This window comes from Oryza brachyantha, chromosome 9, assembly GCF_000231095.2.
Source record: "Oryza brachyantha chromosome 9, ObraRS2, whole genome shotgun sequence".
NCBI lineage: Eukaryota > Viridiplantae > Streptophyta > Magnoliopsida > Poales > Poaceae > Oryza > Oryza brachyantha.
The window spans coordinates 13,178,203-13,205,190 of NC_023171.2; the positions used below are offsets into that span (position 1 = coordinate 13,178,203).

The following is a 26,988-nucleotide window of genomic DNA, read 5'->3' on the forward strand; positions in this document are numbered from 1 at the left end:
GTTTTCTGAAGACGAGACGAGCCGGGCCGGTCCGGCTTGGCGGCTAGTATACGACGGATCGAGATCCTCTGGTGGTGGTGCCTATCTCACTGACATGTGGGTCCATAGGTTGGTCAGGCCCACGCGTCAGTGACAAGGCACGTGACTTTGAAGGTATATGACAGGTGGGCCACGGCGCCCGAGGAGGGGTCGAGGCGGTCGAGCGAAGTGCTGCCGTGGTGCGTGCGTGCCCCACCTACGTGGCGGGAGCGGGACGGCGTTAATGGAAAGAAGAAGGAAATTTGCACATTGGACTGAGAAAATTCCTGTCCACGTTAGGCTCCATCGTCTCGCAGCTATTTTGAAACGAGGAAAACGGAGGAATTAAAAAACACGAGATTTTGATTATAAAACGCTTGAAAAATAAATAGATGGCTATTTTATTGAACAGTATGAAAACACAGGAATACGAAGAGAAATAGATTTGCTTATACCTCACTAAATTTCCTCTAAAACTCGGATGAGATGTAACATTCTAGAGAAATTTCAACGGGATCCAATTTTTTGTTTCAAATCACCATAAAGAAAAGGCCGTGTAGGATTGAAATCCCGTATTCTTCAGATCAAAGAGGGCATGAAGGACAATTCTTTTATGGGCACAGGCTGACCACTGTTAATAAAGGCTTTCTTTCAAATCCTAGTATAGTTCAACTAAATGAAATCTATTTGAAACCTCTTGAATTAAGGGCTTCTTCGAAATACTGGAGTTTTACAAGATTTTTACATAAATCAGTTTAATTCCCATGAAACTTCTTTGAAAATTCCCCTTTCCCAAGAAAGCCCTAAAAACTAGTTTATCTACTCCAATTCACGCCGAACTTTACCAGCGAGTCCATCCCTATATCTTTGGAATAGAAGCCATGAGCATGTGCTCATCTCCGTTCACAAAATCAGAACTGGCTGTCACACTGTCACTGGTCTCACAGGTCAAAAAAACAAAGGCGAACGAGAAAAGAAGACAGAGAAAAACTGTTTATAAATCATAGGGAATTTTAGCACAAATTCTTGGTGATGTATGTTAAGCACGTAATTTTTGCCTAAAAGGGTCATGTTCATCATCTGTGTCAAATCAAATGGTAAGTGCATGATGCCTGGGGAACTGGAAGGACCATGCGAGATACACCTGACCGCACCACACAGAAAGAGACCAAAAATATGCACTTCTGAAAGCATATTGCAACACAAACGATCACCCGAACGCACTCATATACAAAGCAAGCAGCTGAAGCAAAGTGCATATTAGCGATCTTGGAACGGTAATTTCGATACAGAAGCAGAAAGAGAGAGAGAGAAATGTGCTGCATCATGATCCCTCAAGCAGTCAGCACCCAGCAAGGCTTCCCCAATTCAAAACTTGCTTGAGCAATAATCTGAAACGAAAATACCAACATTTTGGTGGGTAAATTGTACATGAAATGTTAGCGGAAACAAACTAGTAGGCATTTTGGCTGAGAAACAAAATGGCAACAATACCTTCGAGAATTGCACAAAGCCTCATACAGTCATGGTCACCGGTGCGGTGCCTCTACGATATGTATGCTTTCAACGCATCTGGCAAGTTTCGCACCAGTCTTCCCGTTAGGGATTTGATTTTGACAGAAGCAAAAGTTACTAAGCTATCAATTTCCTCCTCGCATTGCTCATAGACAATGAAAACAACGAACAAGAATGCCAGCACTGCATTTAGGAGATTGAACAATCAGATGATGAACTGATAGCATGATAGTAAAGGAGCATAATGTAGGAATTAAAGACGTTAAGACAGACATGTCCTTACCAAGACCCATCAGCATTCTGAATTGTAAGTTCAACATTACTTTCACACAGTACAACAATGCAACTGCCTGCAATATAACAAATGAACTTGCATCAATCTTTTATAGCAGAAAACAATTATCACAAGTGCACCATTATTGCAGCCATATTATCTTCACATTGTAAATTATAAATTACAGAAAAACTTTCTGCATCAACTTTTGACGAAGGCATAGCATGGGTCAGGATCAAAGGTTGTAAACAGCTAGTTAAGTATCCCACAAGTAATAGTGAACCAAGGATTGCTAAGCAAGGAGAGTTATCAACTAACTATGACAATCAGTTAGCCAAGTTATAAACTTCAACTAGCTTACATACCAACCAAGAATAGCAAGATAACTTTATCATATTACTTGGTTATTACTCATACATCTTATGTATATCAAGCAATACATCGGTATTAATGGCTTAGCATGGTTGCCAAATATTAATCTGCAGCCTCTGCGCCCATAGATATACACAGTGCTTTAATCTGGAAGCACATTCTTATAAATGAAGCTTCCAGGATACACCATTCACAACTGGCTGAACACACGAACCTTTAAGAAGGTAATCCAGTCATCGCCTTCTGCTAGAACCCTCAATTTATGAATGCCCCCATTCCATAGAGAAGCTAAACACATGAGTGGATTCCTCAACGTTTCTTGTGATACTTCAAAATAATCAGAAGTAACTTTCTCAACTGTGAAACCAAACCTGCAACAAGAGTTAACTATTCAATATATAATTACTAAAAAGCCCTCACACGAATTGTGGAGCACCCAAAAAAGGAGTATTATACTTCTCTATAAAGCATATCTACCGAAACAAGTACAGGATTTCATTGCATCATCATTTATAAAATGATAGCTGAATTCGCGGAATATGAATCAATATACATACACTTGTGGAGGCAGCACACCATGGATGAAAAGTGCCAGTGAGATCACCAGAAGAATCTTGGCAGCTGATGAGACAAATGTTCTGTCGGAAAGCAGAAACCAGTAGAACAGCAGAAACAATACTGTGACATATGAAAATGTTTTCTTTTCATCCCTCCAAAGGAGAATATCGGCAGCTGCAATGGAAATTAGCAAATCAACAAAAACGTACATCGTAACAAACGATGAGTAAACAACAGCACAAGGCATCACAGAAAACCACAATTCCATATCAGTTTTGGTTTTCTACAATACATTGCAAGCACAGAAGAAAATAGGGAGTTATTTGTCTTGCAGAAGAGTTTATCTTACTTATTCCACTGCCTAGCAGCTTCTCTGCTTTTGATGATCCATATGGGCCTTGTTTCCTCGACAGATCCAAATTATTTGGTAGTTCTGATAATGATCCAACAGTTCTCATGATACCATCCTGCATGCACATCAAACATTAAAACTACTGTATATCAACGTTTATGTTAGGGAAAAAAAAAACCTCACATGCTTCTATGAAAAGGGGTAGAATGCTTCTACGGTAAGATACAGAGGATCATCTCGAGTCCTCTTGTGAGGTTGGAAATTAAACTTGTTTATTCCCTTTTTTCTCAAACAATATTATATTCATGCGATAGCATATGTGTTTAAATAAATTGGATATTTACGGAGCCTTTCCTGATAAATACTTCTTTATTTTATTCACATTTATCCATAGATAGCAAAATAAGTTTGAATTAGTATACAGAAAACAAAACTGACGACTATTCATGATTCCATCCATATTGGATCAATTCCCTATAGAACTTTGCAGTGAAATTAGAGGAATGTTATGGTAAAACTTTGTTTGAAACAATGTGGTAGAAAGCAACGTGCGACTTGAAGAGATCAACAATAAATATGGAGCACCATAAACAATAAATTGCAAAATGTATTGAGAAGAAAAAGTAGCATGGATATTTCAATACTGCAAGGTCAGAAAGAGCTCACCTCTAATGATACAATTGGGTAGTAACCAAGTAGCCTTCTAGCTTTTGAAATGCGGAGAGTTCTTGTGCGTGACAAGAAGCATACTGTGTCAGGGTGGAGAAGTGGGGAAGATAATATTTGCAAACCCAACTTGTGATACATCATGTTGGAGAACAAGGCCGCAGATGACAAAATCTTGGTAGGGAGATTAAACCTGGGCCTAAGGAAATTGGAGAGAAACCACAACAAATGTTAATTTTTCAAACAGCCTTTTGTGCATACACATGTGCTTTCTGTAGGTGCGCATGTGTGTGAGTGAGACAAAAAGAGAGAGACCTCTGAAAGCCCATGGCTTCCATTAAACCAGACAGAAACTCCCATGTTTCAATAGGTTCATCATTGGTAACAAAGAAGGCCTGCAGAGTTTTAGATGGAATAATTAACTATAAAAGTAAAACGGCCAAATTATAGGCTTTCAACTTGTAAAATCATACCTTTCCAGCAACAGAACTTGGATTTTTACATAAAGCTTGCTCAGCACAAATATTGGCATGGGCCACATTTTCCACATAGGTGAAGTCACACATATTAGCACCACTACCTACTGCAAACTGAACACACATGTGTAAGAAAGCTAGAATAACCAATATTACTTCTGCAAATGAAAGTCCAGACTGCAGCGGGAGGCAATTCCAACAATGAAGAATATATTATCAAGATCATCTTATTGAGTCTTAACTCTTAAGTGGCCGAGTTGCTAAGAACTATATGCCCAAAGCAATTAATACATTAACTAAAGTAGCATGCTCATGCTCATGCTGCATTATTTCAAAACTCGAAAGAAAAGCATGACTTCTAGATCTGGAATCGTTAGTGACCGCCAAATCAGAGAACTGATAGCAGAATTACCACCAACCAAGGCATAGAATTTACAATATAAACCATGAATAAGCAAACCATGAACCCTTGGATCCAATTACTTGACAGATCATATCACCAGAAATATGACCAAGCTCTTCCTCAACTCAAGTAAAAAGAAACGAGCTAGTACAGAATACCTTGCCAAGGGGAGACCTCGCATATCCAGCAATAAACCGCACGAGGCTCGAATCGCCGGGCCCAAACATATTGCTCGGACGCAACACGCACGTCCGCATTCCGCTCTTCCCATCCGCACTCAGCACCATCATCTCCACCTGCGCCCTCAGCTCGATCGCCGCATTTCCAAACTGCGTACACAGCCCAAAGATCAAACAAGTGCTCAGTGTGCGCCACTCCACCACCACCACCAAAACCAAGGATCCCGAGCTGAGAAGCAGCAGCAGCCACCAAATGGAACACCAGCATCCAGTGAGCAGCGCCACAGGCCCACGGCCAGATCACGGCGAGAACGCACAATGCCGCGAGCCGAGCAGTCGAGTCCGTACCTTGTCAGGGTAAGGCAAGGCGTCCTCGTCCGCGTCGACCACATCCCGAGCGCCGGCAACCACCACGTCGGCCGAGCCGGTGTACACCACCCTCCCGACGCCGCTTCCGCAGCAGGCGTCGAGGAGCCGCCTCGTGCCCTCCACGGCGAGGCGGTGCAGGGAGAGGAAGGCCCCGTCGCCGGTGGCCGAGGTGGGGTCCACGTGGAAAACGGCCTCTACCCCAGCGAGCGCGCGGGCGAGGGAAGCGGGGTCGGAGAAGTCGACGGCGAGGCTGTGGGAGGACCCCGACGGCGGGGAGGGATCGAGGACGGCGACGGTGGACCAGCGGCCGCAGGCGGAGAGCGCGGTGGCGAGGTGGCGGCCGAGGAGGGTGGAGCGGCCGAAGGTGACGGCGCAGGCGGGCTTGTGCGGGCCCGGGCCTGGGCCGGGCTCGGCGGTCGCCATCGCTGGTGGTGAGGTGGGGAGGGGGTGGGAGAGAGGTGGGGGACAAGGCGAGACGAGACGAAGACGACGGGTTTCTCTTTTGTTTGGGGAATGTTTGAGCTGTGCGCCTGTCTCTGCTACTATCATTTTGGCCGGTTTCGTTTGTAAATTTGAGAAGAATTTGTTCTTGTTTTTTTTCTTTTTTCAGAGATGCCGAGTTTCATTTTTGAATCGGCTCGGTTTATACATGAAATTGTAAATTATTTCCGTGTTTCTAAGTGGATGTTTAACTTTAAGGTTATCAGACTTACCTAAATTGAGTTTATCAAATCCTTAGCTACACAAATACAAGCTTAAGAAATTTCTTTCGCACTTTTCCAAGTCATTAACATGTGAAACCTAGTTTGCTTGAAAGGAGTCGTCACAACTGTAGTTACAACCAAATAACGGCTAAGTGAGTTAAGTTTACCTAAAGTTAGGTGTGCCAAACTGTGGCCGGCAACCAAACATGTCCTAATTGTAGTATACTTATCTTTTCGTTTTTCTTATGTTTATAATTTAAAATTTAAATATTTAATCTTAAATTTAAAGTTGATTTTGAATTTTTTTTCATCGTAGTTTTTTTTCGGCTTTGACTTTTAGATGAACACAAATATAAAAAATATAATCATAAATTATATTTTATTTATAAATATGTTGTTTGGCTTTTCCGCTGAAACAACATATTTCCTCCTACCATCTCACCCCCTTATCCACTCTAAAATATAAGTATTTTGTAATATTTAAATAATGTATCAACAAATAAATATTAAATGGTACTACTTTCGCATCAATCACTTCTAATTCAAAATCTTCTCATTATGTTTCCTCCTACCATCTCACCCCATCCACTGTTCATTATGTTTCCTCCTACCATCTCACCCCATCCACTGTTCACTTAGTAAGAGTAAAATTAGTGCTTTTCTTATTAATCTTAATATCTGCTAACGATCTAAAAACACTTAAATTTTTAGAGGGGTAGTAGAATACGATGATCAACTCTAAAATCAAACAAAACCTAATCTTTAGAATTTAAACTTTTGGTTGTGTGAAATAAGTAAAAAGGGAGACGATAAGAGACTAACATGCAAACATAAGAGGCCCGAGGCCGATCGTCTTGCTTTTGATTGAGAAAAACAAACAACATATAATAAAAAATAATTTATAAATAAAATATTTATATACATGTTTATAGCGACTTAAAAGCAACGACGGTAAATCAAGTATGATAAAAGGCTCTAAAAGCATCTCTATTTTTAAAGTTAAAAATTCAAAATTAGCATTTTCAGCTTAAACAGAAGAAAAACGAAAGACACGGGTTTAGGGTTGCACCAAGCTCTTTCGGTGATGCATCACATCGAGTCGTCGAGAATGAATATGATTGGGCAACACTTTTCCCAAAAATATGACGTGAAGTACAATCCTGGCAATCCGGCATGTTAGGCCAGTAATGGGAGGACAATACGAGAAGCACCTCACAGCGGTACCAGATAACTTAACTTCACAGTACAAAAATCCAGTGATCCAGCGTCAGTGTGTCACCATGTCAACACGTTCAGGTACACTCCAGGGTAAAACAAGTCGCAACGAGAGCTTATCTGCCTAAGAACTGCCTATTAAAAACTGCCAATGAAACAATATTCACCAAGACGCATTGAAGGTTCTAGGAAAACTATCAACCTCAACTCGCATTCTTTTTACAGAGTTGATGATAACAGATCACACTTATTTGTAGCTGATAAAAAGAATCACCAACTGCTAACTGGACCGACATTTTACAAGCACTGCCCGAGCTACATACACTGCGACACAATTTTGCCGAAGCATTTAAGAAACGACTAGGCTCGATCTTATAGTTGTATACCTTTTGTTCTTATGTTTCTTCTCCTGTAGAGTTTTTCTGTCTGCTGCTCTTCTCAACATGCCAGTTGGGTTATGGACGTGAGAATTTTCTTTGTGGTTAGTTAAAAGTTATCCTTGGCTCGTCGAACAACTTCAAGCACACGTGCATCATCAAAATGGTCTGGAATGGACAGTGTTTTCTTTATTTCTGGGCTTGAGGTCCTCAGAAAAGGATTGCACTGCTTCTCTCTCCCAATTGTTGTTGGCACCTGGGTACACATGAAGCAAGAAAATTTTGATGTTAAATAATCCAATCAAGTCTCCATCATGCAATATTGTAGTTGTGATTTGACACCTAAACATAACTTTTTTTTTTCATGTAAATACTGTCTAGAATTGGTCATATGTTGCTTTCATCAAGAGAATGGCCTAATTGCACTGCATCGAACCATTTTCACATCTCATTCTAATCTTGCAGTGATGTTACAGCATAGTTGGTATAAATATAGGAGCAGTCTAGATTTATTTCTAATTATCTTCTGAAGGGAAAAAAAAAACACACTTCAGGTAGCGCCCAGTAACAAAACATAGTCCTTTAAAGTTGCCATAAAACATTCCTAACAGTTTCAATTGTAAAATGATTCCATCTCCTAGCGCCAAGTACTGCGAATACAACCTATGTTTCTCATCAAGACACATTATCCCCACTTCCTAGCTCAACAGGGCGCATCTTAGGGGCTGCGAGCCTGCGAGGCTAATATAGAAGGTTCTCAATAAATTCAGATGCTTGGATTGTGAAACAACAATTGCTCACACCAAATGAACTGGAATCTCTCAGAAGGGCTTGGGAGTAAAAGTCAACAGTATAAAATAACGTGTAATAAAATTGGATTGTCAAGAAAACAATGAATTTATATGGTTTGGATATCTATAATACCGTGGGTGTATTCCTCTTGCGGAGATCAGCAGCATTTGCAGCATATTCCTTTAGGTCTTCATTTCCTGGTTCTATGCTCAAGGCAAACTTTGAATTACTCTGCACATAGATACTTCAAGCATTAAATAACAGGCCAATGCAGATCAGTTTTAGAGTTGAAAAGGAACACTGGATATTCACCAATGTATATTCATGTCCGCAATACACTCTCGTCTCATCTGGAAGTGCTATAATTTTCTGGAGTGAAGAGTACATCTGCAGCATGATTTTGGAAAAAGGAGACATTATACAGAGGCCTTACTGCATGCTTAACTGGTTTTTGTATAAAAAGAAAAATGCATTAAGCTATTGATGATCAACAGAACCACCTAACAGCCCTCAGCCTTTTCCAGTGACCCAAGTGACCTAGTGTAAGTTGATTCCAGTTTGCTTAATCCCCTCCGCTATTTGATGTACAAATAGATGGGGGTACAATAGTCTATGTAGCAAGAACTTCCAGGCCATCTGATTATTTACAGATGATGTTTCTAACCTCTTCTGTTAATCTTAAATAACCATGGCTGATAAGTGGTAAGGTTTAAGCTTACAAGTAATCTAGATTATATTGAAAACTATGCGGCTGCAAAAGGATCTCAATGGTCTCAAAGAACTGAAAAAGGACTTGCCATCAGCTTCATTTTGCTGAGGTAACAATGGTGGGGAACCAGTTTCATTCAAAGGTCTAATAGGGAATGAGCAAGCACATGGAATCAAGTAAACAAATCATAGCATTTATGATGTTTAATTACTCCCACAAAGTGCGCATGAAGATATAAACAAGTCTGTAAAAATTAAAAAGAACCTGCTGCGGAGTCCCTTCAAAAAGCTTTCCACATGACAAACTAAATAATGTGTCCCCTGTGAATATTGCACCAGATCCAGGGAAATGATAGCACACATGACCTAAACAAGTACAATGGAAATTGGTGAGGTTGTTCAAAATCAAGTCACGGTATTAACATCTCTTGTAAATAAACATAAGATGCAAAAAAAAAATCATAATATCATGTATCTTCCCGAAAAAATGGCATGGCTTCAAATATACTTCATAGATAGATGTGTCACTACTTCTTGAGTTTAACATGCATACATGCGTCCATGAGCAACCACAAGAAACACGAGTTTGTGAGGAAGGAGGCAAAGAAGGTGGTAAGGAAAGCAATTTGAACTTCAGGTTAAAAATTCACTGGCACTCTTAGCTTGAATACTTCTAGTGATCACTGATGAATAAAAGTAAAGAAGATAAATCTAGTGAATCTTGCAACCACACACCTGATGTATGGCCAGGAGTTTCCATTACAAGAACTTGATGACCAGCAAACATCCAGGTGTCACCCTCACTAAGAGCTATGTCAATGCCAGGAATTCTATCCCTGTCCTTCGCAGAACCAATCACCTAGTAAAATGAACAACATTCATAAGACCAAAAATATAGAATGCCATAGTTACTCATTAACTTTGGTAATACAGGAGGAGAGAGCACCCCATGGATAGACAAACACATTCTGGAAAACAAATGTGTCAACTATCGATCGAGTAGAACCTCGTTGAGTCTTAAATGTAATACTGCAAGCAGAATTAGAAACTAAATTTATAACATCAGATTAACCTTGAAAATGCTGATATCTTTGAATCTCAAGATACATTATCCATAACATTGACAGTACAGTAAAGTGACTGCATGCTAGAGCTCAGTTTAACTCATAACAATACACTCTTTGATGCTACAAACAATGGAATAAATGAAAATAATAGAGGTGGCAACCTATGTGTATAGGTATACCTTTGCGCCATATTTTGCCTTCAATTCCAAATTGCCACCAGTATGGTCATAGTGATGATGGGTGTTTAGTATGTAGGTCAGGTTCTGGTTTCTTTTTTCTAGTGCATCTATGATAGGCATTGCTTCAGAAGGGTCCACAACTCCAACTGTTCCAGTATCCACATCATGTAGGATGTAAGCATAGTTATCTTGAAGGCAGGGTACCTGCACATGAAGCAGCAGCACCATTGACAACAAATACTAGACGGAAGTCCAATTTAGCAGCTATCCCTGATAATCCTTTTAGTTAAAGCAAGGACAAAAGCATAAGCAGGGTTGGTGGGACAGCATGTCTGTCTATCCGAAATGAAGTTAGATCTGACCCGATTTTCTGAGCTGGAATGTTACAATAAGAACCAGAATGTCTGGAAGAAACTATGATAAGTGTTTAGGAATAAAGTAAACTCTCATGTATGTGTGAAACTATGAACAAGCGTTCAGGAATAAAGCAAACAAATGTATACATGTATGCTTGATAGGTCAGAGAAAAGGATACAATTTGGTGTTGAACAGATATCACATTCATACAGAAGGATCGAGAGCAGAAAGAAAAGAAAACAAAAGCCAGAATAAAACAACAATGAAAAGGCGGAAAAACAATTAGGGGAGATTCTTTTCGTGAGCGTAGTCACTTTCTTATTGAGAACGCCCCAAAGTTTTTATCTCAAAAGCAATACCACCAACAACACCATCCAGTTGCCATAAAATTGTCATATCTGGTTTTGATTAGTCGCTGTGGAAAAAAAGGGAGTGCTATCCATTGAATCCTGCCCTCCAAATAACCTTTATGCTTATGCAGCAATCAGATTTTTCAATTGATACGAAAACATGTGCAGCACTAAGTAACATAGCAATTTATTGACTGCAATAACAGTAATCTAAACTATCAGGATACTCACACCAAGCCACAATCCCAATCAAGTGGCAAAAGCAATTCATAGACAGGGAGCATAGTAATATAAAAATCTCAGGATACCCACGAGCTCAATTTGCAGCGACGACGAGACGCTGGTCATGTTGCAGAGGAATCGCCCAGCGCCAAACATCCGTCCCACCCCGTGCAGCGTCCTCAGAGGCATAACGAGCAGCGTGCCAATCCCATACAGCAGCGGCTTGCCGAGCCATTCCTTGCGCACGCTTGGCAGCAACGAAGGCTGCCCTCTGATCTGCAAAACCAACACAACCGACAATCATCACAACTCTGAATTCACACAAGTCTATCACAAAACCAAAGCAGCCAAATTAACCGAGAACCGAGACCAATTCTATACCGCAGAACTCGACACCAAAATTCTTCCCGTAATTCGGATAAACTAACTAGAATCAATCACAGTATCACACTACGGACTAATCAGGCACGCCGTGGATGTCGGCAATAACCCGGAAAGCGAGTGACCGGAGCGCAAATAGGCGGCGGTTTCGATTTCGTCCACACCAAAAGGAGTCGCACGCAAAACGCAGGCCGCAGCGACGCGCCCCTCCGTCCCAAATCCCCAAACCCCCCCAGATCCAAGCCCCGACAACCCCCACCCCCAGCAGCAATATCTAGAAACGGAGACGGAGAGGGAGAGGGAGCCGACCGAGGGGGCGGCCGAGGAGGAGCAGCGCGGGAGGGAGGAGGCCACGAGCGAGCACGCCTTGGACAGCATCCGCATTCCTGCTCCCTCCCCTCCCTTACCCTTCTTCCTCCCCCGACGCGGTATCCCCCCTCTCGTCGCCGGCCGCGGCGAGGCGGGAGGCGGGAGGCGGGAGGCGGAGGCGAGGTCCGCGAGTAACTCGCGAGATGGAGGAGTGGAGAAACCGAGAGAGAAAGCTATGGCGAGAGAGACAACACGAGAGGAGAGGAGGGGGGCAAAGTAGTGGGAAAGAAGAGAGAGAGAGAGAGAGAGGTAGGTTGGCCGGCTCTCGCCTCCGGGTGGGTCCCGCCCCCACCCGGGCGTGTGGGCCCGCTTCTCTGCTGGCGAGGGCGGGTCCCACCGGGTGGATCTGGGCCGTCCATGCGGTGATCGACGGCGCGGGGTGGGGGGTGTGGGTGATGGGCTGGGCGGCGTCACGCGTTCGTGAGGCTCCGACACTTGGGCTGATCAGACACTGAGCCGCGTGTGCTTCGTAGGTCCGGTTGCTTACGATTTTTCTCACCCGCGATTTTTTTTTTGTTGCTGGTTTACTCTCTCTCTCTCTCTCTTCCCGAAAATTTGCAGACCACGTTAATTTGATTTTCGGACCAGTTTGGGCGGTCTTTTGATTTGTACTCCGTTCGTACGAAATTATTTAGCTTGGAACAGGCCTTTGGTCCCAATTGGTCCTTCAACTTGCTGCTACGTCGAAGCCTCTGTTTCTTTCAGCTTAAGATTGTTATAATCTAGATTATTAAGTTAGATTACTATATAACCTAGATTGTTATAATATGTAGTAGAATAAGCCGTGAGTTGTTTCTTTTCTAAATTATTAGGTTTGCAAGTCTAAAGCCGTGAGTAATTTTTCACCCAATAATCTAAAAAAGCTCATCTAAATGAGCTTATCAGATTATAATAAGCTGGGCTCCAGATTATAATAAGCTACTTCAATAAGTTGTCTGTTTCTTTCAGCTTACTTCTAATAATCTAGATTATAATAATCCTAAGCTGAAAGAAATAGGACCTAAATAACCCCCATTTAGAGTTTGAATTCTATCAATAATATAAAAACATTTACAATTAACTACCCCTCTCAACCAATTACGATCACCACTCAATTCGCCATGGTTTGGACGTTAATTTATGAAAAGAGGAAAAATAGGTTGTAACTGATTTCGTACCGGTCAATTCAATGAGCTCCATTGGATATTTGGATACAACTTCAACAAAGAACGCAAAGTTCAACAAAGCGTTTCAAGGACAACAGGTTGCCATTGACTCCACGGCCACGAGATAACACGAGAGGTCTTAAAAAGAAACCAAAGAACAGCACGTGAAAAAAAAAAGTTGAGCAGGTGCTTTCCATAGTCTGACAGAATATTCTTTCTAGTGCTTTCAACTCTACTACCAATCCAAAATATTGTCAAATTAAGGGGTGTTTAGTTTGCAAAAATAATTTAAAAAACATCACATCAAAACTTTAAACACATATTTGAAACACATATTTGAAGTATTAAACTTAGTCTAATTACAAAACAAATTTCAGATTCCGGCTGAAAACCGCGAGACAAATCTTTTGAGTCTAATTAATCTGTCATTAGCACATATTGATTGCTGTAGCCCTTATAGCTAATCATGTCTTAATTAGACCCAAAATATTTCTCTCACTGTTTCCTCCATAACTGTATAATTAGTTTTAATGTTTATATATATTTAATACTTTATTTAGATGTTCAAATATTCGGTATAATGTTTGTAGGAAAAAAATTTGGGAACTAAACAACCCCTAAATGGACAGCAGAATTCGCGAGAAAGTCGATGCCGTTTGAACACAAATCACTTTCCAACCTCAAAAAAGAAAAATCGGAGAACACCATCCATCCCAATATCCGTTCGTCCATCCATCGAGTGGTGTAACTCACAATCCAGAGTTACCCAATCGATGTCAGTAATAAATACAGGTCAATTCGTCATCACCCTTTTTTTTCTTCTGTAACAAAAAGGAAATAATAATCGCAAAAAGAGAAAAAGAAATAGAGGATGAGAGAAAGAAAAAGCCCAAAATGAAAGCTAAATTAGCTAGGTGGCCGAGCCCGTTCGCTGGCCCAATCAAATCACACGCTATTACCGGCCCAATTAGGCCCACCAAACCCACCGCGTCAAGATTCGTGCGCCGCGTCACCCCTTCTTCGCGTTCGCCGGCGCCGCCGGCGCCGGCGCGGAAGCCGCGCCACCGCCGAGCACTGCGGCGGCCGAGTCAACGTTGGTGAGGAGGTACTCGTAGATCTTCTTCCTTAGCCGCTCGATCGTCTCGCCGGGAACGGTACAGCTGCCGTTTCCCGCGGGGGCAGCGGCCGCGGGAGCGGCTTCTCCGTCGGCGTCAGGCTGCGGCGGCGGAGGCGCCTCGCCGCGCTTCCCGATCTCGCCGAGCCAGTCGTTGACTCGCTTCAGCTGCGGGAGCATCCTGGCCGCGCGCTCGCGGTCCCACGGCGCCGCGGCCGCCACGTCGGCGTCCAGGAAGCGCTCCACGAACCCGAGGAACCAGCCCCTGGACTCGTCGCCGAGCCGCCTCGCCAGCTCCACCCTCTCCTCCGCGCCTACGCCCTTCTCCCACTCCGGCAGCGCCGGAGGCGCCGTGGTCGCCGCCGCCGCAGCCCCTGGCCCCGTCCTCACTTTCCCCTTCGCAGGGGACATCCGCGACTTCGCCGGCGAGGACTTCACAGCGGTGGCCGCTGCCGCTGCGGCCGGCTTCGTCGACTCGTCCACGACGAGCACGGCCAGCGGCGACGAGATCGTCGCCGGGACTGGCTTAAGGTTGTAGAGGCCGAAGGCGGAGAGGTCCATGGCAAGCGCAGCGCTCACCCATGATGTAGCCCGCCGGCGGCGCTCGGCCGCGAGGGCGGCGGTCTCCTCGTCGGTGGTCGATACCACCGTCCCGGCGTCACTGGCCGCCGAGCGGTCCGGCGACGATACAGATGCCGCAGACGACTTCGCAAGGGTGTCCGTGATCACCGTGGCGCGGGACAGCGCCGTGTGGAGGGCGAGGAACTGCTCGACCGCCGGCTGCGGGTTCTGCTCCTCCGCCGACGAGCTCACCTCCGCGTACGAGCTGCTCCGACAAGCACAAGCAAGCCAAGTAAGAAGCTTTACTACCTTTATTATCAAATTACCACACATAAGTAAATCAAAAGCATTTTTTATATTAAAATGGCATTGTACAACTCAATAAAATTCTAGCACAAATCAGTGACAAAAGGCAGTAATTTTTCTAGCCTGTAGCTGAACGAGTATAAGCAAATTCGGCACTAGAATTGATAGGAAAAACGAGTCGGCATGCTAAATGAACAGGCGATGTTAGCGGAAGAAAAGTATAAAACAATACGCAGCTACAGGTACATTACGAGACACTTCTTGTCTGGCAAGTGGCAAGTGTCAACATCGGTAAGCCACAGTTACACAATACAACAAGAAAAGTACGTAGTACTACAATAGTTCACTGTTCACAAACTGTTAATTCATGTCGGCTACCGTGCGATGCCAATAACCAGACAAACACGTAGGACAATGTCAAGATCTTCACTGTATGCAAGTCTGTACAAAATTTAACTACAGTAGCTGGGATCTAACTCCCGTACTTGTACTTGCCAATTTGGACATGCTCGTAGACAGTAGCAACTATAGCTTAAGTTTAGTTTTCAACGTTGAGAGTTCATCTTTATTAGTTAAAATATGTAGCTAAATAACCTGCACTCAGATCAGGAGGTAAAAAGGATGGCATGGATGGATCATGGGTCTAAAAGGGATGAACCAAGCTGGCTGGTAGCATTATTGCGACATTGAAGACAGCTAGAACTGGGACATTTGGAGTGTGATGCCGGTGGGTTATTAATGATCTTGTTCCACTGATATGGAACCATGTGACATGAACAGAAAGGCTTAAAAAACACTGTTAACCTGATGCCACCTGTACTGGTGCTGAATCACTATGTCATGTATTTAGCATGTTTGTCAGCCCGGGAACAGGTAATCAAGGCTGTCTACGACCAGGAGCCATGTGCAACTCTGAAGGTTTTGTAAAGCTTATCAGATAGTACATGTAAATCTTAGAAGTCCTTGAAGGCTTGAATGCATAGTTGACTCAAATATATGTAACATTGAAAATGAAGCAACGGTATTTAATCTAAAATGGTGTAGCTAGAGAGAACTGAAGCACAAATTCAATGTGTATACCACTAGCAAATTATCGCAGAACATGAGTTCATGAGAAAATTTCCATGTCATGGTTTGGCACCATTGTACAAGATTCTATTCAACAAAATATTGAAGGACAAATCATGGCACTCAATCTGACTATGAAACACGCGTTCATCATTATCTAGAAGCTAATTGTAGCTTATCCAAATCATTAAAATATTATATATGGTTGTTGGACAATAAGAAAATACTCCTAGTAGAGATTTAGTGAACAACCCCAACTTAACATAACTTCTACGATGAATTGGTAACAACATTACAGAGTTATGTGGCAGTGTCTATGGAGAAAAGGTACCTCAAACATCTGAGCAAGCTCTCTGCAGCAGAAGCTTCCTGCATGGCTTCAATAGCAGCCATTTGTGCCGACTCCCTGTATTTCAGGAGCTCCTGTCGAAAAAAATATGACATGCAGCATAAGCACACACCATCAGACATACATACAATTCATAGTCTAACTTGCTAGCATGATAATATTTTTTTCCAACAATATTTTTCCCTGTTTACTCCCAAGTAGTAGATGACAAATGTCCATATACATTGGTATAATAGGGCTCCACCAGTAATTCAAGGAGCTAGACAAGATAAAGATATTCAGGAAGCTGATAACCATGGTCTCTCTGGCATCGTAGCATAAAAATAAATATTCTCAAATTTCAGCAGTGCTTTTTCTTTGATGCTGGTGTATAATAAAACCATATTATTGTGTCGATGGATAGTCGTACCTTTCCTAATGTAGCAAGTGATGGAGGAAGTGATGTCCATGCATTGCTAGCATCTGTCAGTTTTTTTATGTTGGGGGGAACCTTGACTAAATTTGTAGCATTTGGATTGCTTATGGTCCCAGATGTCCGCTTTACCGTAGGAGGATGCTTCTTCATTGCTTTGTCAACATCATCTGAAGGAGCATTAGTCGTGCTCTTCCTAGCAACGTTCTGAAGCTTACTATCATCTTTATGTTGCACCCTCTCATCCACAGGTGGTTTTCGTCTAGGAGTCTGCGCGTAAAAATCTACAAATTAGCAAAGGAACTTTGGAGTAAAGTTACTATGGTACAAAAAGAAACAGGTGATGCAGCATTTTCTTGCACAACACCATAATGATAGAAATTGATAAGCAGATATGAAATATAAATTCCATACCAATCAAAAACAAATTCCATCCTCACTATAATTATCTTGGAGAAAAAATGTGTCAAAAAATGTAAACACATGAAATGCGTATTTGCGATAGCATAGACAATGTGGTACACACCATTGAGCCCCTGTTCTCAGGCTTTTTGTCAGGTTTGCTCGTCTTTGAATCTAAATTGTTTTTTCCTTTTGTATCCACCTTTCCTTCCCAGCTTCTTCTCAGTGCCTTTGGACCTGATCCAATACTCAACATGGAACTACTTATTGAGTTAGCTGCTGATGACTTCCTTCCTGCCGTAGTAACCTTCAAAACAGAGGCTGCCTTTTCTAACAAGGAAACTCTAGAAGACGATGCTTTCTCGGGTCCTTTTATTGTGTTTCTCTGTTTTAGACCACTAGAGAACCTCTCAAATGATGCAGGCAGAGAGTAGACACTTGTTGGAGATGAAGGTGTTGATCTACTGCTAGCAGGTTTCGCCTTTGACTTAATTCCTTCCTTCTTATCACCAAGACCATTCAAGGCTTGCTTTGACAGTGATGAGTTTGATTTGGTGAGCAGCGGTTTCTTATTCTCTGCCCCAATAGTTTTGTGGGAAGCATTTATTTTCCCTAACTTTCCCTTTTCCTTTTCTAGTGACAAGCTGCTGGTATCTTTCAACCCATTTGTTGTCTTCAATCCATTTGTTGTTTTAAATCCATTAGTTGTGCCTGCCTTTTTACTGCCTAGAAAATTTGAGCTAGTTACCACAAGATCTTCAGGATTGCCAACACAAGCATGGCGGCCAGGAACTGGGCGAACTCCCCTTAGGATGGGTACCGGAGTGGCTGCCTCCAGGCGGTCTGCATGGATGAACTGTCCTAACTGAATCTTGTCACTCAAGATGAGATCATGCTGGTCATCTGGAAGGGAAACATAAGTGGCATGGGACGAATCAGACACCTTCAGGTAGAATCCTTGATTGGTGAAAAGATCACTCCCCGCAAGTGCCGGAACGATGCTGACAACCTGAAGAAGGGACGACCGGTGCTCGCCTGCAACCTTAACATCGGTATTCATATGCTGAAGGAGCTTCACGAGGACACCAGGTACCAATGACGCCATTGCTGTAACTCCTTAAAGGCTTAAAGCACATTACTCTGCATGAGGAAAAAAGGACAATGTTCATATCATGGTATAGAATCGTCAATGAATTGGAACTGAAAATTTATATTAAAAAAGCTATCAGTTCACAGGTAGGCAATCCGACTACCCTAACAAAAGTTAAACTGATGCCCCTGAATGCAATAAAGGTTGCAACTTTTTCATGAGTGTGATCTGCACAAACCTGGCTCACAAGGAACCTTTGCATTTACTAATACTCCTAAATGCTTGCAGTATCCTTCATAGCAAGTAAATCTACAGAAATGAGGTGAGTTTGGAATCCAAATTTAATAGCTCCATGCTGACAACTAACCGGAAATCGTCCGCAACAGTGTAACACACTAGTACAAATGAAATTGCTGTCTGTAACCCAGCAATTTCAAATAAAATGGGGAGCAAATATGAAATTGCTGTTTGTAACCCAGTAATTACAAACGAAATGGGGGAAGAAGACAATCGAGCACACCTATCCAACAGTAGAGCTAACATGTTCAACACAGTACACAAACCATATAAATGAGCATTCCAATCCAAGGTACAGGAACGAGGGAGTCTTTGCTTGAAAGGTATTGAATTCAATCCAAAGCAATAAGGCCAACAACAAGCGAGCAGATACCAGAAACACTCATCATGGCAACAATGTGAGCACTGGTCCTGCCACAAATCCGATTTCTTTCCCACAGTAAAAAGGTAAAAACACCAAGATGAACACCACCAACCAACCAAATCTTGCTCAGAAGGTACTTGCTCTACCAATTCCTGCCACCTTAAAGAATTGCCAATAGGGAGGAAAGCATAGGATTGCAGGATGCAGACATCTTACCAAGCATTCATTCCATTCCATTACATCCCCCAGTTCATATACTACTACTACTTACTAGAAGTAAATTCACTAAACAAATGCAACAAATTAGCAGCTCCTCTTCTTCTCCAGGGAGGAAGCAGCATCCACAGAACGAACAAATCATGGTAAAACTCCACTAGGAAACTAAAACAACAAGAAAACTGCTCCCCAATCAAGGGTAAGCACTCCAGCAAGAGAAAGGGCAAAATCTTGACGCGGGGAAGGAGGTGAGGGGGAATCGGGGAGATGAGAAACGAACCAGTCCTTTTTGGCGGAGAAATCCGCCTCCGCGGGCGCGCGACAACCTCCAACGCTCCTCCTCCTCCTCCTCTTCCTGTGGGCGCGCCACGGCGCTGGGCTGGGGTGGGAGGAAGGGGAGCGGAAGCAGGAAAAGGCTGCACCGGCCTATGATCCCGGTAGGCGCTAGCTCCAGAGCGCGGGCAGAGGTAGCACGACGCCGCCCCCGCGGGTGTGGTCACATCCAAGAACAACCTAGAACCAGTGAACCTCCCCTCTCTCTCTCTCTCTCTCTCTCTCTCTCTCTCTCTCTCGGGGGGAGCCGGAGAGGAGGACCAGCTCGAGGAGGGAGCGGGAGAAGCGACGGTGGTCTCGTACTCTCGTCTCCTCTCTCTCTCTCTCTCTCTCTCTCTCCTCTTGGGTGGAAACGGGAGGGGGGAGTAGGAGGCGACGCGAGTAGTAGGGGGTGGTAGTAACCGCCGGCCCGCGCGCGCGGAGACGAGCTGACACACGCAACGCAACGCAAGCGGGACGGAAAAGCGGTCACGCGATGGTCCATGCTGTGCGAGAGAGAGAGAGAGAGAGAGAGAGTGCGGGGCGCGGGTGTTGAGGTGGCCCGTTGCTTTCTCGGGAGCAGTGGTGGGTCGGGCGGCAAAACGAACCCCGGCGCGGCAACAATCTATCGATTTCCAATGCTAATATCCCATAGACGACGAACGGAGGGGTGAAAAAAAAATATCTCCGTTGCTAAGCTGGGTAGTGGGGGCGGGGAACACTCAAAAACGGAACGGTAAATTAACGCACGAGTTAATTGAGTATTACAAAACAAATTTAAAATATATTAGTACGATTTCTTAAGATAACTTTACCTTTTGGAGTGGGTGTCACATCAGACACTTAACCGGATGTCGAAAGGAGTTTTTAACATGAATAAAAAAATTCATAACTCGCATGTAAACCACGAAACGAATTTTTGAGTCTAATTAATCCATCTTTAGCTCATATGGTTTACCGTAGCACTTATTGTGGCTAATCATGTGCTAATTAGACTCAAAATAGTTATCTTGCTACATCCCTTCCTCTAACCGTGCAGTTAGTTTTTATTTCCATCTATACTTAATGTTCTATTTAAACATCTAAACATCCGATGAGCTGTTTTTGAAAAAGATTTTGGAAAGTAAACATGCTAATTTCATTTTACCGGAATATCTAACAAGCTACAAGTTCAATAGTATAGCCAACTACTAGCTCCAATTCATTAATAACCAATCTAATAGCCAATTTATATAATAGTTATCTATAAAACATATACTACTATGTCCCACATATCATACACACACTGTGTATTAGAGTCCGTGCTGTAGCTGGCTACAATTCTGTAGCCCGCTGTTCTTCTCTCTACTTTTTTATCTTATTAAATATGTTTACCGCCAGCTTATAGTCCGCTATTCTACCTGCTCTAAAAAGACACTACCTCCGTCCCATAATAACCTCATTTGTTTGACCATTCGTCTTATTTAAAAAAATTATGCAAAAACTAAAAAATTAGTCACGTATAACGTACTATTCATATTTTATCATCTAGTAATAATAAAAATATTAATCGAAAAAAATTTAAATAGGATAAATGGTCGAACGTCGTTGGATATAGAAAAATGAAAAATAAGATTATTATGGTACAAACGGTAACATGAGCCGAGTCAGGTTCTCAGGGAGTCAGAGCAGCGTCTGCACGACCTGCAGCTACCACAAAGGTGACCTGAGGTTGAGGATGGTCAGCGTTGACACTTATGGCGGCATGGCGACTTGTACGGCTCTCACGAAAACTAATCTTCTCGGTTCTCATCAGACCGTCATAATAGGTGGATACGGCCATTAGTCTGAGTAAAACCGTAACTCTCTGAGTTATCTATTAATTATTGGATTATACTTGATCATCCTTCTTATGTAATTATGTAAAACATATAATTATTAATTATCTTGTATCGTGGTTTATCTTATTATTAAAGGTGTTTTCAACATGATTTATACTTTTACGAATTTATAAAAACAAATAAGCAACCTAAGTTTAAAAGGTAGTGATGTTAAACATTAAAAACTGTACTTATAAACCAATGCAAGCATGTAGGAGTATTGTGTAATGCAATTATACAATCATTGTAACATCCATCAGTGGTGATGTACTGCTTCTGATGGGGTAGTCATGACAGCTTGACAAGCGAACAATCAAGACCGATCGTCCATTCCGTATGGATCAGTGCTCGTAATTAAGCAGGACGATGATTTCATTGGGTGATCATTGACAGGTATCCGGTGAGAGATGGAGATCCCGTAACCACCATGCTAATGCCTGTTGGTTGGTTAGTTAATTTGATTTAGTTTAATTTTAGTGCTCTGCCCTACCTAACATCGTCATCGTGCTTTGTAGCCGGGCCTTTTGTCATGCCTCGTCATCCAGTTTTTGTAAAAGTTTAGAAGGGATCGAATCATGTTAATGCCTAGTATAATTTTTGTGTTGTTCTCTCCGTTGTGTGTTTAGAAATGAGCGCTATTGCCTCCAATGAGAGAACAAAAACCTTTTTATTCTTATTCTCACATGCTTAAAGTTATACGTTATAATTATGATCAGAACATATTATAATATAAAATAGAGAGAGTATGATTTTTTTTCAAAAAAATGCTTACTTTAATGGCATTTAGTAATAAATTTATTAAATTTATGGTATTTAAGTTATTTATCTGTGTCTCGAATAGCCCATCTAAAACTCCGTTTCAACCATTAAATACCAGCATTTTTAGATGGGTGCGTCCAATCCTGTGGAGGAATTAGCACATGCTCAAAGTATTGCATGAAATCGACCACATGAAACTTTGAGGTCGCTAACAAAACGCATATAACACTTTTACTCACAAAATATTTTTAATCGTTAATAAGGCCGTTTTCCCTGCTCAACTGAATCAAACCGACTTGAACATGAATGGTGAATGGGTTCGAAAGGTGCCTGCAATCTGGTCCAACCGGAGAAAGCAACTGAGGTGGTGTTTAAGGTGGTGTTTAGATTGAGAAAATTTTTAGGAGAAGTGTCACGTCAAATGTTTGACCGGATGTCGGAAGGGGTTTTCGGACACGTCTAGCCTAGAAACCGCGAGACGAATCTTTTGAGCCTAATTAATCCGTCATTAGCATATGTTGGTTACTATAGCACTTATGGCGGATTAATTAGGCTCAAAAGATTCGTCTCAAGATTTCTTACATAACTGTATAATTAATTTTTTAGTTCATCTATATTTAATGTTTTATTTAGATATCAAAAATTCGATGTGAATTAGAAACTAAACAAAACCATGAATGGTGAATGGGCTGCAACTTGCAAGCTTGCAATGCAGGTGAAAGGATTGTGTATGTACTACTAGTAGCACTAGTTGGTGAGCATGTGCTTTCATACGCTTTCTTCCCGGGCCGTACGCCTGCAAAAACGGATTTCGACGTCTCTTGTGGACGTTTTGCAGATACAGTATACAATCAACCAGCTCGTGTGGTGATGGATTGGTTTTTACAAAAAAAATTCTTGCGAGCATGTGGTCGTTGCCTGCCCTGCCAGAATGTCCGTAGCTCTGCCTGACCCGCCGCTCGTGCAAAACCTGGAACATTTTGAACGACATCAACATCAGCTTGGCTGTGTGAAGGTGTTTAGATTGAGAAATTTTTTAGTAGAAGTGTCACGTTAAATGTTTGATCGGATATCGAAAGTGATTTTTGGACACGAATGAAAAAACGAATTTCACGGTTAGCCTAGAAACCGCGAGACGAATATTTTAAGCCTAGTTATTCCGTCATTAGCACATATTAGTTACTGTAGCACTTACGACTAATCATGGACTAATTAGGCTCAAAATATTCGTCTCAAGATTTCTTTCATAACTGTGCAATTAGTTTTTTTAGTTTATCTATGTTTAATACTTTATTTATGTGTTTAAAAATTCGATCTGATGTTTTCGTAAAAAATGCCCTATGGATCAGGGTGACCTTGACTTCAAAGACACCGTGATCTTCTGGTTTCATCGGTCCATATACCAGGGATAAAAGTTAGTAGGTTTTATTTTTTTTCTTAGAACTTAGTTCGTAATGACCAAAATTTACTTAATAGTCGATAAGATAAATCGAAATTTTCGGTATGACCCAATGCACACCCCAAGCTATGGGTGAGGAAAAACAGATAGCAGAATAGCAGGTACACAGTCATCCAAGGTTACCAGCGCTACTGTTACTACTGCGTTGCAAATCCGTAGCTTTATGTCTCGTTTAGTTTCTAAAAACATCATATCAAAACTTTAAACATATTTAAAATATTAAACATGGTCTAATTACAAAACAAATTTCATATTCGACCTGGAACCGCGAGACGAATCTTTTGAGTCTAATTAATCTGTCATTAGCACATGTTGGTTACCGTATATTATGGCTAATCATGTCTTAATTAGACTCAAAAGATTTGTCTCACTGTTTCCTCCATAACTATGTAATTAGTTTTAATATATATAATATTTTATTTAAATATCTAAAAATTCGATATAATGTTTTTTTAAAAAATTTTTGGAACTAAACATACGCTTAGCACACAGGGGCAGGGAGGGTCCAGGCACTGCATGTACGCGAGGACGAAGATCTAGCTGCTGAAGCGGCAGCGCCGGCACGTTGGACCCGATGGACGCAGTGAATTATTAACCGATCAGGTCCACATTATGTGTCGTATCGTGTGGGGCTCGTCGATTTTCTCAACAACTATAACGTACTGCATCCGTCTCAATATAATTATACTCGTGGATTTATGTTTTTAAGGTTTAACCGTTTATCTTAGTTAAATAATTTATAAAAAATTAAAATAGTTACATGTAAAGTATTATTCGTGTTCTACTATCTAATAACAATAAAAATACTAATCATAATTTTTTAAATAAGAAAAATGATCAAACGAGTCCAAGTAAAACATACTTATCGTGGGATGTACGGAGTACTCTCTGCTTCGCTTCCGACGCAGGCCGAGATGTGTTGCGTGGATCGGTGGATGTGGGAGATTTGCTGGCTCTCATCACGTGACTCACGTGGTAAGGTTAACAGCTGGCTATATCCAGCGAGCGAGCTCATTTTGGCCGGCAAAGTTGCAGGACAATAACAGTAAAAAGTACTGCTCTACTTCACGGCAGAGCTGAGGATGAACAATGGTAAGGCTGGGAATTGCTAAACTTCAATCACCTGAGATCGGGTGAAATTTTTCAATGGTTTCATATACTCCAAAACCAAACAATCCCTAAACTTTTCAGATGAAAGCTCAAAGTGATTAAGATGTAATCATGGAAATAGCCATCTCAGCTAGTCGAGAGGATGGAAACTCGGATATAAAAACGAAATTGAATATTATCGAATACAAATACGAAGTGAATATGAATTAAAACGAATACGGTGACAAATATTAATCGGAACATAAAAACCTCTTAAACTAAGCTTCACATATCATTGAAAAATATAACTTGTTATTTTTTAATATAAATATGTGACTTACAATATTTTCAAATATAAGTGATTACTAATACCATAAAAAGAAACATCCGTGGCAGTTGTGAGGTCGTGACGCCTAGACTGCTTGAAACCGACTAGTTAGAACCAGCTAATGTTAACACTAGCTAGGCCGTTGGGATGGACGTCTTTAGGTCAAGTTGATTTGATTGAATGGTTAATGCATAGGTCTAGATATCCGGAAAAAAAATCCGGATAGTATCCGACCGTTCTCCGAATCCGACGGATGTCACCCGTACCGTATTCGTTTTCGTATTCAAAGAAAAAAATCCGAATTTGATTCCGAATACAAAAATTTCCGGAACTATCCGACCGAAACTATCCGAATCCGAAAAACGATCTGGTCAGACGAAAATTATCCGAATCACTTTCAACCCTAGTCGAGATATTATCATTTCGTTTTTTCAGAAAAAAAAGACAAATAACATATTTATAAACGATAAATAATTTATGAATAAAACTTTTAGTTCGTGCTCTTACAATTTAAAAACAAATGTTAAAAATAAACTATAATACGAAATTATAAAATTAACTTTAAGTTTAATTTAAATATTTAAATTTTAGCTTATAAATACAGACACAGTCGAATAAACGAGGCAAGCGACGCCGCCAGATGCGTCATGGGCTCATAGCTGCCACTAGCCTCGACCTTGTTTGTGCGAAATGGCAGAGGAATCTGCACGCAGACACCGGTAGTGGCGGCCATGAACCCAGTAAACTATACTCATACACTGCTAGTATATGCTCCAGTTGTCCATATTTGCTTGTCTTGTAGGCAAAGCAGGAGATTCCTAGTAAAAATAGGAGTGACAACTCGGCCATAGTACCAACCAACCGTAGAGCTGGAAAAGCGATGCCCCATACTAATGTTCATTCCAACTGACCATTCCTACGTGGTGATTGTTTATAAAAAAAATCAAATGATATGTTCATAAATAAAAAATAATTTATGAATAAAACTTTTATATACGTATTCTTGGCGATCTAAAAGCCAAGATTGAATAATAAACTTCGATGAAAAGAACCTAAAATTAACTTCAAATTTAATATTAAAGATTCTAATTTTAAATTATAAGTATAAACAGAGACAAAAGGACAGTGCATTGTATACAACCACGGTAAGGTAAGAAAAATTGGTATGCATACGAGGTAAGAAAAATTGCTACACATACGATCTGTCACATATGGATGGACGCACACACCACGCTGCAAGATTGTAGCTGAACAACGATTGTCGTCAAAACGTTTTATCGTACACTAATCGTATAATTTTATCTTACTTATAGCAATACTCACAAGATAAATCTTAAGCAGATATCTCTCTCGATTATTGAACTCACACTCATTAAAAACATTCTGCTTCCGGTCCACGAACAGCTATGAAGAAGAAAGAAAGATGAGGATGGCTTCTTCAGGTCCCACATATAAATTCTAGTGTATCTCGCCCTTCAACTATTGATTAGCCTGCCGATAATTTAGCATCAGCTAAATAAATTAAATTTTACTTTAACTTATTTAGTTAAATAAGAGTAACTCAAAATTATCCGTGGACCGATCCGTACCCGCCAGTACTGCACCATCTACTGGAAGCTGGCCTCTCTATGCATCAGCTGAACCGGATCGAACTTGCGTAGCAATCAAACTCCCGCGCGGATGACCAATCTGGTCTGGTCGCCTCGATGGAGCGCACACGTTCACATCCGCATGCATCATGCGGAAGCACACATACCACATGGATCGTGCTGAGCTAATTTGCAGCAACATACCCCTGACCAGTGAAGCAGGCCATGTGGATTACCGGTTGTCATCTTTTCACATTTATTTTTGTATATGTTTATTCCAAGTTTTGATCTTTAGACTTAATTTTAGAGTTGATTTTAAGATTTTTTAATCTTATTTACTTTATACTAGTTGTTTTTAAATCGCTG

General features: G+C 41.6%; 3 protein-coding genes across 3 annotated transcripts; all 3 read right to left on the reverse strand.

Moving 5' to 3' along the window:
• Nucleotides 1-1,184: 1,184 nt before the first annotated feature.
• On the reverse strand, nucleotides 1,185-5,693 carry LOC102699988 (3beta-hydroxysteroid-dehydrogenase/decarboxylase). The gene is made up of 11 exons (XM_006661372.3): nucleotides 5,162-5,693; nucleotides 4,793-4,963; nucleotides 4,229-4,345; nucleotides 4,071-4,150; nucleotides 3,756-3,954; nucleotides 3,087-3,204; nucleotides 2,737-2,911; nucleotides 2,394-2,550; nucleotides 1,817-1,883; nucleotides 1,513-1,716; nucleotides 1,185-1,409 (listed from the first exon to the last, which is right to left on the reverse strand). The coding sequence occupies exons 1-10, from the start codon at nucleotides 5,603-5,605 to the stop codon at nucleotides 1,565-1,567; spliced, it is 1,680 nt and encodes a 559-aa protein (XP_006661435.2). The 5' UTR covers nucleotides 5,606-5,693; the 3' UTR covers nucleotides 1,185-1,409; nucleotides 1,513-1,564.
• A 1,528-nt stretch (nucleotides 5,694-7,221) lies between these two features.
• LOC102700269 (probable hydroxyacylglutathione hydrolase 2, chloroplastic) lies at nucleotides 7,222-11,989 on the reverse strand. Its single transcript, XM_015841244.1, has 8 exons — nucleotides 11,844-11,989; nucleotides 11,244-11,429; nucleotides 10,225-10,428; nucleotides 9,714-9,837; nucleotides 9,244-9,344; nucleotides 8,583-8,657; nucleotides 8,403-8,501; nucleotides 7,222-7,734 (listed from the first exon to the last, which is right to left on the reverse strand). The coding sequence occupies exons 1-8, from the start codon at nucleotides 11,916-11,918 to the stop codon at nucleotides 7,588-7,590; spliced, it is 1,011 nt and encodes a 336-aa protein (XP_015696730.1). The 5' UTR covers nucleotides 11,919-11,989; the 3' UTR covers nucleotides 7,222-7,587.
• Nucleotides 11,990-13,649: 1,660 nt separating this feature from the next.
• On the reverse strand, nucleotides 13,650-19,893 carry LOC107304906. Its single transcript, XM_040527519.1, has 5 exons — nucleotides 19,508-19,893; nucleotides 17,385-18,400; nucleotides 16,856-17,128; nucleotides 16,429-16,520; nucleotides 13,650-14,988 (listed from the first exon to the last, which is right to left on the reverse strand). The coding sequence occupies exons 2-5, from the start codon at nucleotides 18,363-18,365 to the stop codon at nucleotides 14,058-14,060; spliced, it is 2,277 nt and encodes a 758-aa protein (XP_040383453.1). The 5' UTR covers nucleotides 18,366-18,400; nucleotides 19,508-19,893; the 3' UTR covers nucleotides 13,650-14,057.
• Between the last annotated feature and the right edge of the window lie 7,095 nt (nucleotides 19,894-26,988).

What these genes read in the sequence shown, in the direction of transcription:
- LOC102700269 (XM_015841244.1), bottom strand. Translation starts at nt 11,918, where the DNA reads ATGCGGATGCTGTCCAAGGCGTGCTCGCTCGTGGCCTCCTCCCTCCCG. An exon ending in CGTCGCTGCAAATTGAGCTC is followed by an intron (nt 10,429 to 11,243) that starts GTGGGTATCCTG and finishes CTTCATGTGCAG; the next exon opens with GTACCCTGCCTTCAAGATAA. An exon ending in TTGAAGGGACTCCGCAGCAG is followed by an intron (nt 8,658 to 9,243) that starts GTTCTTTTTAAT and finishes ATCATGCTGCAG; the next exon opens with ATGTACTCTTCACTCCAGAA.
- LOC107304906 (XM_040527519.1), bottom strand. Translation starts at nt 18,365, where the DNA reads ATGGCGTCATTGGTACCTGGTGTCCTCGTGAAGCTCCTTCAGCATATG. An exon ending in CTGAGAACAGGGGCTCAATG is followed by an intron (nt 17,129 to 17,384) that starts GTGTGTACCACA and finishes TTTTACGCGCAG; the next exon opens with ACTCCTAGACGAAAACCACC. An exon ending in AGCTTGCTCAGATGTTTGAG is followed by an intron (nt 14,989 to 16,428) that starts GTACCTTTTCTC and finishes TTGTCGGAGCAG; the next exon opens with CTCGTACGCGGAGGTGAGCT.
- LOC102699988 (XM_006661372.3), bottom strand. Translation starts at nt 5,605, where the DNA reads ATGGCGACCGCCGAGCCCGGCCCAGGCCCGGGCCCGCACAAGCCCGCC. An exon ending in CGAGGTCTCCCCTTGGCAAG is followed by an intron (nt 4,346 to 4,792) that starts GTATTCTGTACT and finishes ATGTGTGTTCAG; the next exon opens with TTTGCAGTAGGTAGTGGTGC. An exon ending in GGTGTGCTGCCTCCACAAGT is followed by an intron (nt 2,551 to 2,736) that starts GTATGTATATTG and finishes CTCTTGTTGCAG; the next exon opens with GTTTGGTTTCACAGTTGAGA.